This window comes from Triticum aestivum, chromosome 6A, assembly GCF_018294505.1.
Source record: "Triticum aestivum cultivar Chinese Spring chromosome 6A, IWGSC CS RefSeq v2.1, whole genome shotgun sequence".
NCBI lineage: Eukaryota > Viridiplantae > Streptophyta > Magnoliopsida > Poales > Poaceae > Triticum > Triticum aestivum.
Genome location: NC_057809.1, coordinates 375,558,748 through 375,574,769, shown reverse-complemented (window position 1 = coordinate 375,574,769; position 16,022 = coordinate 375,558,748). Strand labels below are relative to the sequence as shown.

The 16,022-nt window shown below is 44.5% G+C and overlaps 2 protein-coding genes and 2 long non-coding RNA genes across 4 annotated transcripts; 3 read left to right on the top strand and 1 right to left on the bottom strand.

Annotated features, from left to right (window-relative positions):
• The first annotated feature begins 234 nt into the window (after positions 1 to 234).
• Positions 235 to 1,085, top strand: LOC123127576 (uncharacterized). The gene is made up of 2 exons (XM_044547324.1): positions 235 to 580; positions 683 to 1,085. The coding sequence occupies exons 1-2, from the start codon at positions 443 to 445 to the stop codon at positions 833 to 835; spliced, it is 291 nt and encodes a 96-aa protein (XP_044403259.1). The 5' UTR covers positions 235 to 442; the 3' UTR covers positions 836 to 1,085.
• A 1,583-nt stretch (positions 1,086 to 2,668) lies between these two features.
• Positions 2,669 to 5,964, bottom strand: LOC123127575 (inorganic phosphate transporter 2-1, chloroplastic). The gene is made up of 3 exons (XM_044547323.1): positions 5,091 to 5,964; positions 4,069 to 4,260; positions 2,669 to 3,909 (listed from the first exon to the last, which is right to left on the bottom strand). Exons 1-3 carry the CDS (start codon positions 5,778 to 5,780, stop codon positions 3,097 to 3,099), a joined length of 1,695 nt encoding a protein of 564 aa, XP_044403258.1. The 5' UTR covers positions 5,781 to 5,964; the 3' UTR covers positions 2,669 to 3,096.
• Positions 5,965 to 7,242: 1,278 nt separating this feature from the next.
• Positions 7,243 to 10,512, top strand: LOC123127577 (uncharacterized). The gene is made up of 6 exons (XR_006462635.1): positions 7,243 to 7,729; positions 8,375 to 8,520; positions 8,894 to 9,055; positions 9,819 to 9,941; positions 10,032 to 10,128; positions 10,264 to 10,512. It is a non-coding gene; the product is annotated as an uncharacterized lncRNA (long non-coding RNA).
• Positions 10,513 to 10,615: 103 nt separating this feature from the next.
• Positions 10,616 to 11,514, top strand: LOC123127578 (uncharacterized). Its single transcript, XR_006462636.1, has 2 exons — positions 10,616 to 10,779; positions 11,176 to 11,514. It is a non-coding gene; the product is annotated as an uncharacterized lncRNA (long non-coding RNA).
• The last annotated feature ends 4,508 nt before the right edge of the window (positions 11,515 to 16,022 follow it).

Genomic DNA, 16,022 nt, shown 5'->3' with positions numbered 1-16,022 from the left:
GAGCGAGGGACGAGGGCGGAGCTCCATGGATGGAGGCGCGGTACCTCCACGGATGTCTGTTTTCTTGGGTGAGACGAAGCGGTACGTTTTGCGGGAGCGAGCGTTTTCGAGCAAATCGAAGGCCTCGGGCTCGGTATTCACGAGCAACGTGCACAAGTGGGGAAAATCACGCTCTCTATTAAGATATGTTTCTACCTGCCAATACAAAGGCCATCCAAACAGCTGAATTGGAACCTCCCAATACCAATTTACAATTCGGAGCCTGAATACATACATTCAAACACAGTGTTAGTGATTTCGTTTTGACGCATGCGGGCGTCAAATAGGATTTTCCGGAAAAACCTCCACGCCGTCACGGCCGGTCACATTTCGGTAGCCTTCGGCAGTCCAAGCCCCCCCCACCCCAAAGCGAAGTAGCGGCGGCGAAGTGGTGAAAGAGGAGATGCTGCAATTCCCGGCGCTGATGCGGCAGTGGCCGTCGCCGCCGCTGATTCCGGCGTCCACACTCCTCCCCGTGCCCGCAACTACCCAGGAGGACGAGCTCCTCCTCGCCATGGCCGAATCCGACCTCGAGGACAAGGTACTGCTGCTCTTCCCCTTCCTGCCCGTGTCCTTCGTCCCCACCGCACGCCGCGGCTCTAACGCCTGCCCCGTTCTGCTCTTTCTTGCTCTCGCCTCTCAGCTGAATGCGATCCGCAAGACCAACAGCAACCTGGTGATCATAGGCAAGCCTACCAACGACGTCAAGGAGGAGTACGACGCGGAGGTGGAGGAGGACGACGTCGACAACGTCGACGAGTCCGACGGGGACGACTTCGACCAAGAAACCGGCTGAGCCGTCCTGCTTCCCCAGGCTCCAGTCCCGAGACGTTGCCCTTTCTGCGAACCAATCTGTACGCTTGTTGCAGCCCGAGATCCCCAATTATCTCTAGTTATTAGATCAATCTGTCCAAGCTATCATACTTTACTTTGCTACATGGTGTTTTGACGATTCGGGGGGTTACCTACCCTTGGATTAGCTTGTTAATGCTGTCAAGTATTTATCGAAACACCGATATCAATCATTACTCTATGTGAATGCCTTACTGCCTTGTGCCTCTTGGTCAAGTTTCTTTACAGTGAGTCAGTGATATGCTGATGATATTGGGTATCTGTATTTGGAAGCTAGGGACATGTGATAAACTAACGCGCCCCTTGTATTCCTTTCTGAAGCATCATGTATGTAAATTGTTATGGTCAATCTATATTTAGTGTTGTGGATGGCCGCCATAGAGATTGGATTGTATCATTTCGATTAGAGATAGGGTTCAATGTTTGACTACTCCAGTTATGAAACATGGGTGCCAAGTAGATCATCTCTATGTGAGCGGAAGCATTTACCAAGTATTGAGAGGCAATGGATCAAAATTATGGACTTATGGTTATTGACGAGGACCAGGTCCCAGCCCAGTGGTGAGAGTGCAGTGGCGTGTCTGCACCTTCCTAGCCTAGGTTTGACTCCCGGTGGATGCAAAATTTAGCCACGTTGGTTAAATTTCAGTGGACTGCTTTCCAGGGCCTCTCATTCTCATTAATAAAGAGTCATCATAGCAGGAGCAGCACATGCAGGAAGAAGCGGAACGACACAACAGCAATGATTGAGTAAGCTGTGAAGTAGTGGAGGATATAAACTACTCCCTCCGTCAAGACGTTCTTGCAAGCTAACATAGCTTACAAAAACGTCTTATATTGTGGGACAGAGTGAGTAGCTAAGTAGCTGCTAGAAGTTTTAGGCGTCGTATCAGGTGGAGAAAGTTCATGGCTACATACATGGGCATAACCGTTGATGCCAACGGGTGCCCTGATCCTGGTCCATTCCCTAACCCATGGTAAATATTAGTAAAGGTTCGACGTGCCATCTTCTGTGTCTGTCATCTCTATCTATATATAGTTTGATGCTCCTAATCCTTAGCATGCACAGATTAACCTTTTGGCCCCACCCTTACATCCACGATAGTGTGCATGGTCAGGATATCATATATCGTCTATCCTTGATCTCATGAACATATATGATTTAAGGAAAAGGAAATTTTGATGTTGATCAAGTTCAGTTAAGTACTTCCATGCTTGTGCCCACAAAAAGGAAATCCTACTATGTTACTGATGAGTTTGTCCACAAATCTGATGAGAATTGTTGAAAAACATGTCCCATCAAGTCATACCCATTGATATACTCAAGACTAGTTAGTAAACAGAATGATACCATGGCAGGAAGTTACTCGTCATAGAGTTAGCGAACATGTGCAAAAACCATCTTCTCAAAGACTAATTAGAGAAACATAATGATCAGCCTTTCAGACAACCAAGATCTGAAATGATAATAAACCAATCGTATTTCTGTATAGTTTTTCGTAGATTTTTTCCTTGTGGATTTATTCAGACATTCCTACTTATGTGTGTTCTTCAATAAAAATAAATCATACTTATTTGTGTTCTTCAATAAAAATAAATCCTACTTATTTGTGTTCTTCAATAAGACTAAATATTTCTCATGTAGCCCCGCGGGTTGATGACCAGTTCCTCTAATCTCATTGTTATTTTTTACTTTCAGCAATTCTACATACATGTAATGCCGAACTTGCCTTTTACTATTTATCACGTGGTTCTTCCATTTTGGCCAAAGAAAAAAGAAAAGAAAAAGATTCACATTTATAGTGGCGCTGAAACAGCAATATCGTCAATGTGGCATAATTACAAGGGTAGTGAGACGAACCATTGTCTATTATGTATGATCAATTAATCATATCTCTACAAGAAATTGAAATATTCCACCTTCTGGAAGAAAATATAAAGATATAGTCATATAGGTGGTACATTAGAGATAAAAGATGAAGAAGCTGGGAGTCTCAAACATGATTATTTACCGTAAACCCTTTATCCTAATCATGTTTTGTTGCCAGGAAAATGATTATTTTCTCTGACAAATCTTTTCAATTTCTCTGCTGGAAACTCCCGGAGCTGGCTCATCTATTCACTGTTACACATTCTTTTACAGCATAAAAAATTTAGGGACAACGGCTGGACCTCTCAAAACAGCAACTGTATCTCACAAAGCACTCACATAAAGTATTTCAGAATCTTGGTCAAGATTAATGTATAGATGACTGATAGCAAAGCACCAACTGGAATTGTGACCACCCAGGAGACCACAATTTCACGAACAGTCTCTGCTCTGACTCTGTTGAGACCTCTTGCAAATCCTACACCCATCACTGCACCAACAAGTGTATGTGTAGCAGATATTGGCAACCCAAGCTTAGATGCAAACAAGACCACAGAAGCGGCCGCAAACTCTGCTGCGAACCCCCTTGTGGGTGTTAATTCGGTGATTTTCTTGCCAATTGTTGCTATGACTCTATAACCCCACATTGTAAGCCCTGCGACAATTCCAAAACCACCCCAAGCAAGGACTTCAGTCGGTATGACTATCTCAGCGCTGCTTGCTACGCCTTGAAGAAGAGACAAAGCTGCGGCCAGAGGCCCTATGGCATTGGAGACATCATTGCCTCCATGAGCGAATGACATGAAGCATGCTGACAGGACCTGCATGTAGCCAAATACGCCGTAGACAATCTGCAGTTGAGCTCCTCTAGGGCCAGCGACGTCAAATCCACCTTGCTGAACATCTGTATTGTCAGCTGTTGCTATCTTTTCTGCTTCCGAAGACAGTAGATCACCAAGCTGTTTTTTGATTGCCCTGCTAACAAAGACAGCTCCTATTGCCCCACATACTAATGCTTGCAGAACGGCAATGGAAAATGTCTTGCTGAGAGGGAAAGCGGCAAACGAGATTGCAGTGACACCAGTAAAAACTGCAATAGGTGCAGAAGCAGCTGCAGCTTGACCTGGATTTGGTGCGCTGTACACGAACTGAAGTGAAACATGGTTAGTAGAAATAGTGTTTGTGTCTTTTATTTAGGAGATTTTAGTTTCTGTGATTATCTGCTCAATAAGATGTCTGACTAATATCACAAAGATGTCTTGTTTTCTCGTTTACCATGTTGCAAGTAAAGTTAGTATAGTACTCACCCTGCGTATGCACTTGTAAACAAGAAATGAGACTGCAGCACCCATCAGAGGAGAAATAAGCCATGATGAAGATACTCTAGCCAAGGAGCTCCAGAAAACTGCATTGACCCCTCCATATACCAGCCCAAAACCAACCATAGCCCCAACAATACAATGGGTAGTTGACACAGGCCAGCCATAAGAGGAAGCAACCTATAAGAAATAAAAAAAGGGTAATCCAGACAGATGCTTATGAATATATGCTACATTCTCAAGGCTGTAAACTCAAGTGCATTGCTTGTGGATATATTATATTTGGTGATGATAAAATATATTTTTGTAAGCATGCTAATTGCATTGAATTTTCACTCGATTGTATCAATATCAACACTCTGTTGCACAAATAGATGAAACATATTACCTAATAATTCAATTAGTGATCCACTAAAATTTCTTACTCCAGCATAATATATTAGCATTTTCTGTTCAGTTACCCCTATTTGTTGTTTCTGTACTTTCCCTAACTGAAGTAGTTGTTCAAAGTTTAGATAGCAACCTCTGTGAATTGGAAGTGAGGTGCACTTGAAGTTTGAACTGATGATCCTGAATCTGCCTATAACTGGATCCTAAAACTCAAAATTTAGATCAAAGTTTTCTGATTTCCACATCAACCAGGCTAAAACCAAACGTTGAATTTGAATCTGTCAAGTGCCTTTCCCTTTGCTGGTTTCTTACTTATCTTCGGATAAAAGTTTCTTATGTAATCAGGCTCCCTAGAATCAGAGATAGCATTTGCATGCCAAAACTCAAGCACTCCATCAACTAGCATCTACAAGTGCATAGGTTTTTGCTGTCAGATAGGTGAAACTAGTAGTATCATAAATATGGCACTGAAGATATCTTACATCTTCTGTTTTTTTATAGACGAAACTGTGGGAATCTTGAATAATTATGTGATTGATGCTAGTGGAACCAAGGGACCGCGTCATCTGATTGACATGGTATAACAAATCTCAAAAGGGTTATCTGTGACGGAATGTTACCTGCAACCATGTACCAGCAGCAGCGAGGGAGGACAGCAATCCAGCAAAGAGCAGAGAATCATTTCCTTGGAAGACGGATGTGACGAGGATGCCCTTCTGCATGGTGCTGGTGACATGGGTGCCCATAAGGAATGCACCAGAGAACTCTAGCACAGCTGCAGTCAACACTGCCTGCCGGAGAGTCAAAGCCCCAGATCCGACCGACGTCCCCATGGCATTTGCCACATCATTGGCTCCAATGTTCCATGCCATGTAGAATCCTGACAAGAGGGTCAGATATGCCAGCACCTTCATCTTGGTCGTCCCATGGAAGAGCAGTGAGCGCATGGCCAGGGGAACAGTGAGAGCTGCAAATGCAATCACCACAGAGATTGACATGGCCATCCGTGGTGAAATATGGAATGCCTTTGCCATCTCTGACAGTTCGGATCCTCCGCTCTGCTCCCCCGAGGCATCTGAGTTTGCACCGGAGCCATCGTCAGCGTTTGCAAAGGAGGAGAGTGTGGCGCGCGGAAGCACCAGGTGCGAGCTCAGTGTCTTGGCAGGCGACACTTTAGCCAGACGGAAGCAGTGAATGGCAGGTGGCAGCTGAGCGGCAGGGCAACGGAGCAGGAGAGCGGCAGCCGCAGCTTGCCCTCCTGCTCCAGCATGTGCGGGGGCAATGGAAAAGAAAGGAGAAGATTGAGACATGGAGTGGCAGAAGCAAAAACCAGGGGGGGAGGCACCAAGAAGAAAGAGATGAGATGATCAGTGGAGAGCAGGAGAGGAAGGGGGGGCGGTGGCCATAGGAGGGAGCTGTGGATGGAAGCAAGAGCTTGCTTTCTGTGGTGGCCCAGCTTGGGCTGGGACGAACGAGTGGTGGGAAGGAACGAGTGGTGGAAGGGGATATCGGCAAGATTCCCGCCTAATCCATAATCTGGGGCCGCAGCGGGCTGCTGGACTGTTTGTTTTCTGTTGCATGGATGTCTGGACTGGACCTCCCTCCACTCCGTTTCTTCTCAAGATCCAAATACGTGTCTCTTCCTGTTGTTTTGATTCTTGGCCTGGCCTTTAGCCTGGCATTAGCATCTTCTTAGGGTAGTTGGATTTTGATTGAAGCAAAATGATGTTTCTTCTGTTCCTTTTGCCGTTTCATGTTTGTGTTATGCACTGTGTAGAGTAACCGGAACTAGTGTCCCTCTCAGGACATCATGCATTTTTACTGTTCTTATTCTCACTGCCTTTGTTAATACACACTATAGAATTTCCTGCGCCATACTTATTACTGATGGCAACAACAACAACAATGTATAATTATTACTGATGACAATGTAACAGAGTGTTGTGGAGTAGAGGACATCTCATGGATATTGTGACCTCTTGCAAGCACCCGCAAAAAAAAAAAAGTGTCCTCTTGCAAGAACGGCTGTGGTCCAAGATTCGTGCAGTTCATTTATTGTCAGTCTTGTGGTATGTGTATGAAGCTGCATTGTGATTGTGATTTGCTTTTGCCGTTTTGTTATAGCAGATGGGATGGTACCGTGCTGCTGGCAAAAGGACCACAGGGAAAATGTAACCACTTTGTGCTCGAGTCCAGACGGCTGCTGAGAGGAATTATTGGCGTCCATGTCTCGGAGTCGGAGGTTTCCTTTATATCAGCTACGGCGCCGGTGTCATATCCACAGGTCGGCACCCCGCTAGACCATACCACCATGATGGGTGCGTTTGATTGCAAGGGCGGTCATGAATGGGTTGGGATCGTTCAGAAAATAGATATGTTTGGTTATAAAGCACATGAATGGTTCGAGCCAAAAAAAGAGAATATGCCATGAAGATGCTGAACCGTTTCACCCAACCAAATCGGTCGAATCAAATGGCCATCCTTTGCATGTATGACTATGTGAGCATGATTGGTGGTCCCGTCCTAAATAATTAGCTCACCACTTATATTCAGCCAAACACATGAATTGAATGGTTCAATTCCAAAAAAATTGAACGGTCCCAACCCATTCATACGACACCTTCAACCAAACGCATCCTAACAGTCGCGCAAGGGGCGGTCGATGGGCGTGTCCACGTCATTCTTGATTTTACTGTATGGTATAGAAACTTGTTTTTTTTTTTGTAAGAAACCTCCCCAGATAACGCCTCGCCGCAATCGAGCCCCACGCACACGCGCCGCCGCCGTCATCTCCCTTCGCAGGCACGTCTCTTCCTTCACTCGATTTCCCTGATCCCCTTCTCGCACATTGCCTCCTCCCATTCCTTCCCCCCTTACTCGCACGGAGGTGGCTGCAGGAGATGCGTGGCAGAGGAGGTTCGTGCAGGGGGTGATGGTGGTGGGAGTGGGGAGTAAGAAAGAGCATGGAGGCGGCGGCGGCTAGGAAGAGCGTGTGCGTGACCAGCGCAGGAGGCTTCATCGCCTCGTGGCTCATCAAGCTCCTCCTCTCCAAGGGCCACTAAATGGTCCGCGGATCCGTCCATCCCAGCCCCTCGAAGATCCAACCTCAGCTCATGCTCGCGCTGCTCCCACCCCACGACGCCGTCTGCGTCGAACTGAAAGCCCACGGAGGACGGGGACGAGGTCAGGGTGGAGATGTGGATCATTTTCTTTGGATCCCCAACTGAAGAGTTTGAAGGAGTTTCTGCAGAGCACCTAGGTAAAGAGTTGATTTTGGTTGATTTCTTTGAGTTCAGTGTCAGGATCTCTGGGGGATGCACAAACATGTTGCTCTCCCAGCTCAGCATGCATTTTTAGTTTGCATTTTATATATCAAACTCAAAAGGATTTGCACTATGAACAAATTATTTTCCTGTCTGAATCATGCAAAAAATTGGAATAGAGGAAGGAAAATCAGTGGTTAGACTGTGTGGGTTGTGTCTATTGGGCAATGGAGGTCGCAAATAAACTTCTACGCATACTTATGTAAGTAGATGGATATTAATGGGAGAACAACAACCTAAAAAGGGAGGGAAAAAACATTATACTAAAAATCTGTATATATTGTACTTGTTTTTCACGTACTTCTGATCAGCTTGTTACATTAGATATGCCTTGCATCTTGAATGTCATCTCACTTCCATAATTGATAAAAGACAGTGCAGATAATGCCCCTGTTATTACCTTTTCACTTTTACTTGATACTTTCTTAAGTATAATTGCAACCCAGTTCTTCAAACATAAAGTCTAAATCAAGTGTCACGTTATAGTTATCTTTATATACTCCAATCGCCGATCTGTTTATTGCATTGCCTTCAAAAGACTCACTATAGGGATCGTGCGCTATGTTTGATTTTCACTGCAGATGTCAATGAATGTGCGTAGAGTCCAGGCCCCTGCCATGGCTCTGCAACTTGCCACAACACAGTTGGAGGGTTCCATTGTTCATGCCCTTTTGTCACCAGTTTTGCTAAGGAAACAAACTCCTGCGCCAATCAGTTTATAAGTCAGGTAAACCATGAGAAGTTAGCACCTTGCTTTATTATTCTTACAATCAACAATGCATGCTTTAGATTCTTAAAAATGATCTTTGCTGTTTAGTCTGGTAAATATTTTGTGCTTTGGCGAGAGCAGCAGAGTTGTTTTTCTCTCCATTAGCTGGCACTAATGCCTAAGAGGCATGTCACTGTTATGCTCTGTCAGGCCAAAATTTGGTTTGTGCTTAAACATAGTCTGAGGCCACATTGTTGGTCCTAAGGTTTTAAAAATGACAAGTTGCAAGTGCAACTATCACCGGCAATCCACCAACAATAGAAAATTAGTTACGTACAAAAAGGGAAAATAATTATGCATCTAACTATTATGTATGGATATACTTTTTCAGGAGTTGAGCAGGGCACAATCTGTGGCAGGACCGCATTCTCCCACTCCTTTGTCTCAAAGCAAAAGAAGCTCGCTGCCTTTGCCTGGAGAGAGCAGAAGTTTCTTTTATCTAATCCAAGATGATCTATTCATGATTAAAACAGCGAGGAAATCAGAAGTCGAGGTAATTTTCTTATTGATGCCACTGTGATGAGCTCTACTCTCTACTGTCGGCATAAAGTAGGACAACATTTTATTTGGAGGTTATATCACTTGTGAAATAATTTGTACTGTTGTTTGGATTGCATCCTGTAAATGCCATTAAATATTCTTTCCCATCATGCTGCCCTATTTGAACTAATATTCTTGAGTCTCATCAACTCTGAATATGGTGTATGGCGTACTCACATCCCTGCCATTTGGGAACTAAATGAAATAGTTATTAGTCTTGGACTCTTGGTAATGCTTAGGGCCTGAAATCAGATAAAATATATGGACCGAAGCGAACACAATGTATTTTAATGCAATTGTTCCTTTTATAGGCCAGTAAACAAAATCAAGATTAGAACGCAACGTATGGATCGATTTATAGTTACAAGTGACAAAATTACCTACTATAATTCTTAAAATCATGGTGTTGCTACTCATTGTCGTAGGACGCAGTAGAATCAAACACCCCTTCTGGTTTCCTCATTTAGTTTAGAAAGTACTCCCTCTATAAACTTGTACACCTAAAACGTCTTATAAAAGTTTACCGAGGGATTAGTATTTATCTAAAGTTTATTTTTCCATTGAAATGTGCAATCTTACACATTCCAGTGCAAGGGCTGCATGTCCTTATAAAGCTTTTTAATGGGTTGAGGTAAGTGCGGGATGGATGAAACTGCTCAGTACCGTCTAATCTGGCAATCTGGATTATGATCGGTTCAACTATTTTGTGGTTCCAGTTCTACTAATTGAAGCCGGTGAGTTGGTGTATGCTTGACGTGAATCTGGTTCTCGCTTCAATTCCCCCTGTTTCACCTCCAGATCTACTCATCGGGAGATGGATTCCTTGCAGTGAGAGGCTGGTAGGGGTGCTCGTTTAGCACATGATTTTTTCTCACTTTTTGATTCTTATAAGCCTTTTGGACTTAGGTGATCATTGGTACACGATGCAGGTCTGACGCTGTTGTTGATAATCATCCATACCTATTCTGGACATGGACGAAGTACACACATGTACACACAGCTTTTTTTGATCCGTTGCATATCAAAGTATGAGTACATATATCACAATCCTCTGTAAATACCTAACGTTCTTTGCTTTGTGTGAAATTGACCTTTGGTAATTTGTGTTCACTTTTTACTTGTATGTGTGCGAATTTATAACCTGGATATTTTTCCTACTAGGCTTCATTCAGACGATGGACTGTCTTGCTCTACTTCGAAATCAAAACAGGTGAGTCGTGTCCTTTTTAGGATTTAACCAACTGAACTGAAACCAAGATACAGTTGCTGCAGCACTTATGAGCAAATTGTACAGGGGAAAAACAGGCGGCTGATGCAGAACAAGGGAAGGAGTAGCAGCTATCTGCTGTTTCAGTTGTTTATGTGCGCTGAAGATTGTTCATACCCGTACCCTGAAGAAAGAAGGCAAAATAATCCATAACTATTTCTTGATAATAAAGTACATAGACATAGATATATAGCTCAATGGCTCCATCACGTTAGTTTGCTAAATAAGTTATATGGATCCTTGCAGACACAAGATAGATTCTAGATATACCTGGAATATGTTCATCCGGGTTCAGTTAATAAGTGCATTAGTCAACATTGTGGTGCAATGACAGAATCTGTTGTCCACAACTTCACCTGCCATATCCTTAAGGGTCTTGATTTCCTACAGAGCCAAAAAATTATGCATAGGTAATGTTTCTTTTTCGTTGTTTGATTTTTTATTTGATAATGATTTGCCGTTCACTGCTTCCTTACTTTCTGAACCTAACCCTTTTGTTCTGTTGTTTACGTTATCTCTTATTTATTTCTTATACAAATTGTCAGATTGCTGTCCTATTTAGACCATACAAATGGTTAAGAACTCATTATCTCTTATTTTTCTCTTATACAAATTGACAGATTTCTTTGTCCTATTTAGACCATTCAAATGGTTAAGAACTCAACAACTACTTTCCTTTTGCATGATGTAGATGCCAATAATTCGCTCTTCAGTTTTGTAACGAAAATAGTACCCGAAGTTTATAGATCTTTATTCCTTCTTGCCGATGAGACAAGGACTGATTTCTGCACACATATTTACTGCAGATCTGGAAATAAGTTTAAAGGAAAGATTTAGAAGGTGAAGGAGCTGATAAAGAGCATGCTAAATTCTCACTGTCTTAATCATTTTTCGTGTACAATACCATTCATGTATAGGTTTGGAGCTTTGTGCCGACAAGAATTCTCTGATTGGCATCATTTGCAGTAACTGTGGTGATCCAGGACGCTTTCAAGATTACAAGTTCAGTAGTGGCAACTTGAACTTATGTAAGAATAAACAGAATGATTTTTCATTCTGAAGAGTTTCCTAACTGTTGACTTTAAGCCTTCATAGTTACATCGTGGGATTATGAATAAGATGGTGCTAATTATACTTTGAGTGAATTTCTGGTGTGTATTATTCAGACTGGCCCTTGAACTAAATAAAGAAAAGTCAAAGATAGCGTGCAGTTGCAGGAGTTGGAATTTTGTTTCTTTGCTGCTCCTGTCTAGATAGCGTGCAGTTGCAGGAGTTGGAATTTTGTTTCTTTGCTGCTCCTGTCTGTCTCTGACAAGCACTGATGCACCACCAATATAATAAGTTGTTGAATGATTCAAAAGGACCATGAACCATGGATAAATGCAACAGCAAGGTTAGTACGCACAGGCATGCAGAGGAGGCGCGCCCCTGCCCCTAGTTGCTGCAAAATGTTGATCTGGGTCCGCCCCCTGTGTGACGGTGGGGTCCTTGTTGGCGACAAGCAGAGCGATTAGGTTTTCCTCGTCCCTGCCGGCTCCTCTCGCCCGCGGCGGGCAAATTTGACAATTTTGACCTCTGGACGAAATCAATTCACAGAATGAACTGCCCGTAAAACTATTTCACTCCCCTGACCTTTTTGTGTAGTGTCCGTCACGCAGGCGCCACACCTTACGGTGCAACGCCCAGCTCGGGGGCGTTGCACGCCAGTCCACTGTGGCAGCCCCTGGGCCCGCACCCAGCAGTGCAGCGCCTCCGAGCTAGGCGCCACACATGTAATGTGCAGCGCCTAGCTGTCGGGCGCTGCACTGTGACTTAGATAGGGGCTGGGTCCCCCTCCCCCACTCCCCCACCCCACACACCCCAACCCGAGCTTTACCCCTCTCCCACTCTTCCCATCTCAAATCCTCTAACAAATCTTGCAAATTTGAAGAATTTATCCGTGGATTTCAAAGTCAAACCCTCCCTCAAGGTAATCTTCTCCGATCCCCTTGTTTTGATCCAAGTAATGTTATCTAATTGCTCATTTGTTGTTAGTTTGGGGAAACCCTAATTTTGTTTGGATCTAGAGATTTACATGGATATGTGAGATCTTTGTTTGCCAATTTCCTATGATTAGGCTTTGTTAGTATGTTAGGGTTATTCTTATGGGTGTTCTTATGTTGGTGGTAGGGTTAGGGTTATTGTTAGGGTTATGGTTAGGGTTATGGTTAGGGTTATGGTTAGGGTTAGGGTTGTTGTTTGATATATATTTTAGGGTTTGTATTCCGTGTTAATCCTTAAATTAGTACTCATGGAAGCAATGTTACGTTGTGTTGTTTGAATGCTTATAGGGATGGGAAGAACATGTGTGTTTGTTCATCATGGGGACAAATACGCTTTCTTGAAAGGCAATATTGAACCGGACCCGGATGAGCTTGACATGGTGTTTGATAGTGGCCCTAGCTATGCGAAGCTCTTGCAACAAGTGAGGAAAGATTTGAATTGGATGGACCCTAGTGATATCGTTGAGTTGGAGGGAAGGCATAATGTAGGTTTTGGAATGCACATCCGTTGGAAGACAATGTGTGTCAACTCGGAGCAACGTTGGGTTGCATACAAGGAAACGGTGGCCGAATCACTTGACAAGGCTCTTGAGTTATTTGCAACGAAGAAGGTTGATTCAAGTTTGCATTTGGACCTGAACCGGAACCCCCCCCCCTTTGGTTGCTAGTAGCCCCCCCACCCTTGAAGCGAGATGAAATTGTTGAACCTCTTTTGACCCAAGAAGTGAGGCCAACATTGAGCCCGTTTACAAACAACCAAGATGAAGCTTTGCAAGAGGACAATGATGAGTATGCGGACGATGACAATGAAGTTGATCTCCATGACAACAATGTGGGTGATCTCGACAAATATCATTTGCAAGAGACAATGGAGCATTCCATCCCTTTTTCCCGTGCATATGCACCGGATTCAGATGACGAAGGTCCCGATGAACAAGTTGATGAGGACGGGTTCACAGTGAAGGAGACCGAAGCTTTCGAGAAGGTATTCGGTTGGGATCACAAGACACCATTGTTCAAGGATGCTAGTCTCGGGGATGAAGCCGTTGTGGATGGTGACAAATCTATATCTCTTGGGGTTAGGCCAAGCTCTCACCGTGATTTGGGAGACGACAAGAACCGGATTGCTAAAGGGTCTAAGTTCGAAACCTTCTTGGAATTGAAGATGTGGCTCGACAACTACTCGGTTACGCATTATCGTCCACACAAGGTGGTGCACTCGGACGTCAATGTGCGCTACACGGTTGCATGTGCATGTGAAGATGAAATATGTCCATGGATTGTGTGTGCAAGACCATGGAAAGGAGGTCCCACTTGGCACGTAGTCAGTTGTGTGCCAACTCACATGTGCCGAGGCAAAAGGGTGGATGGCAAGATTGTGTCCCAAGACCACAGACAACTCACGTCCGAGTTCATCACTTACAGGCTCTCGAACTCAATATCCACACTTCCAATAATGAGCGTCCAACATGTCATTGACCTTGTGAAAGCCATCTTTTATTACAAGGTGAAGTACGGCAAGGCATGTAAGGCGAAGCAAGCCGCATTTAAGATGTTGTATGGTACTTGGGAGGAAGCATACAACCGAATCCTAGGTTGTTGTTAGCCATGGCTGCCACAAACCCGGGCATGGTTCATGTGGTCAAGCCTCATGGGCACCAAACAACGGTTCATGAAGGAAGGAAAGTCCGAGTATTTGGCCGTGCATTTTGGGCATTCGAGCAATGCGTGAGGGCTTTCGAACACTGTAGGCCGGTCATCGCCATTGATGGCACGTTCTTGACCGGACAAGACAATGGCACCTTGTTGGTTGCGATAGCAAGTGATGCCAATAACCGGGTGTTGCCATTGGCATTTGCTTTGGTTGAAGCGGAGAGCAATGACAACTGGGAGTGGTTTTTGCGTCTTTTGAGGACGAATGTGTTACCTGCTCAAAGGGAAATTTGTGTCATATCGGATCGGCATCCAGGAATTCTTAATGCGGTGGAGATTAACATTCCCGGGCATGCTCCATTGCACCATCGATGGTGCATGAGGCACTTTTGTTCGAACTTCTATAGGGCATGTGGCCTTAAGGAGTTGGCCGATGATCTTCAAGATTGTTGTCTTGCTTTCTCCGAGAAGCGGTTCACCACTTTGTTGAACAAATTGCTCGCACACAAAAAACTTGATCCCTGGGGCCAAGACTTTATCAATAGGCACATTCAACACCGGAACAAGTGGGCACGTGCTTTTGATGAAGATGGCCGGAGATACGGTCAAATGACAAGCAATATGGTCGAATGCTTCAATAGGGTGCTCAAAGGTGCACATGGATTACCCGTGACGACAATAGTTCAATACACATTTGACAAGATGAATGCGTACTTTCTAAAGTACTCGATGCAAACTGATGCACAGATAGCGGGTGAGAACCCGCGCAAGTACAAGTACAAGTTCCCACCCAAGGTTGATGAATGGTTAGAATTTCAATCACGGAAGGCGGACTCAGAAGAAGCTATATTATATGACAACAAAGAGTGGAAGTACGAAGTGAAAGAGCCAGGAGGAACCACAAACGATGGCCGGCAACATGGAGGTCGGGCTTTCAAGGTGTCGTTAACACAATGTGATTGCTCTTGCGGGAGGCCATTGTTGCTTCATCTCCCATGCTCACACTTGTATACCACCGGTCGCGTTAGAAATGTGGACACCAATCACCCACGCACCGTGAGGGAGTTGGAGTTCTTAATCATGATGGTCAAGAAAACATGGGCTCCCCACTTTCACCCATACTTTGACCAATCACAATGGCCGGAGTACCATGGAGTTCAACTATGGCCGGATCCGGAGTTGAAGGTTGTTGAACGGGGTAGACGTAGGACAAAGCGTCTTAGAGGCGACATGGACGGATGGGGCCATGGTGGCCGCCGCGAAGCGGGAAACGACCAATTCCAAGAGCCTCATGAGAGATCCCGTTGTGGGGAATGCAAAGGTCATGGCCACAACAAAAGAAAATGTACGAAACCAAGGAAAAGGTCCAAGAAAAATGATGCAAGCACTAGCCAACAAGGAGCTACACAAGGGAGCCAACCAAGTGGTAGCCAACAAGTGCCAAGCCAACCAAGAGGTAGCCAACAAGTGCGAAGGCAACAACGTGGTAGCCAACAAGTGCCAAGGCAACCAAGTGGGAGCCAACCTAGTGGTAGCCAACAAGTGCCAAGGCAACCAAGTGGGAGCCAACCTAGTGGTAGCCAACAAGTGCCAAGCCAACCAAGTGGTAGCCAACAAGTGCCAAGCCAACCAAGTGTTAGCCAAAGAGGATCTAGGCAACAAAGAGGTCGGCAACTAGGACTTACAAGAGGCTGTGGTGGTGGTAGTCTAGGCCGTGGTGATAGTCTTGGCCTTGGTGATGGACTTGGTCGTGGTGATGGACAAGGGCAAGGTCGTTATAGAGGAATGTTTGGATACCTCGATGGACCATTTCCGTATGTTGCTTACTAACTATATTTTTTCATATGTTCTTGTTTTTCATATGTTCTTCTTTTTCACATGTTCTTGTTTTACATGTGCTTCCATTTGTTCTTATTGTCTTTACTAACCATTATGTTTCACTCATTGTAGGTATGTCG

What these genes read in the sequence shown, in the direction of transcription:
- LOC123127576 (XM_044547324.1), top strand. Translation starts at nt 443, where the DNA reads ATGCTGCAATTCCCGGCGCTGATGCGGCAGTGGCCGTCGCCGCCGCTG. An exon ending in AATCCGACCTCGAGGACAAG is followed by an intron (nt 581 to 682) that starts GTACTGCTGCTC and finishes CTCGCCTCTCAG; the next exon opens with CTGAATGCGATCCGCAAGAC.
- LOC123127575 (XM_044547323.1), bottom strand. Translation starts at nt 5,780, where the DNA reads ATGTCTCAATCTTCTCCTTTCTTTTCCATTGCCCCCGCACATGCTGGA. An exon ending in CTGCTGGTACATGGTTGCAG is followed by an intron (nt 4,261 to 5,090) that starts GTAACATTCCGT and finishes TATTTCTTATAG; the next exon opens with GTTGCTTCCTCTTATGGCTG. An exon ending in TTTACAAGTGCATACGCAGG is followed by an intron (nt 3,910 to 4,068) that starts GTGAGTACTATA and finishes GTTTCACTTCAG; the next exon opens with TTCGTGTACAGCGCACCAAA.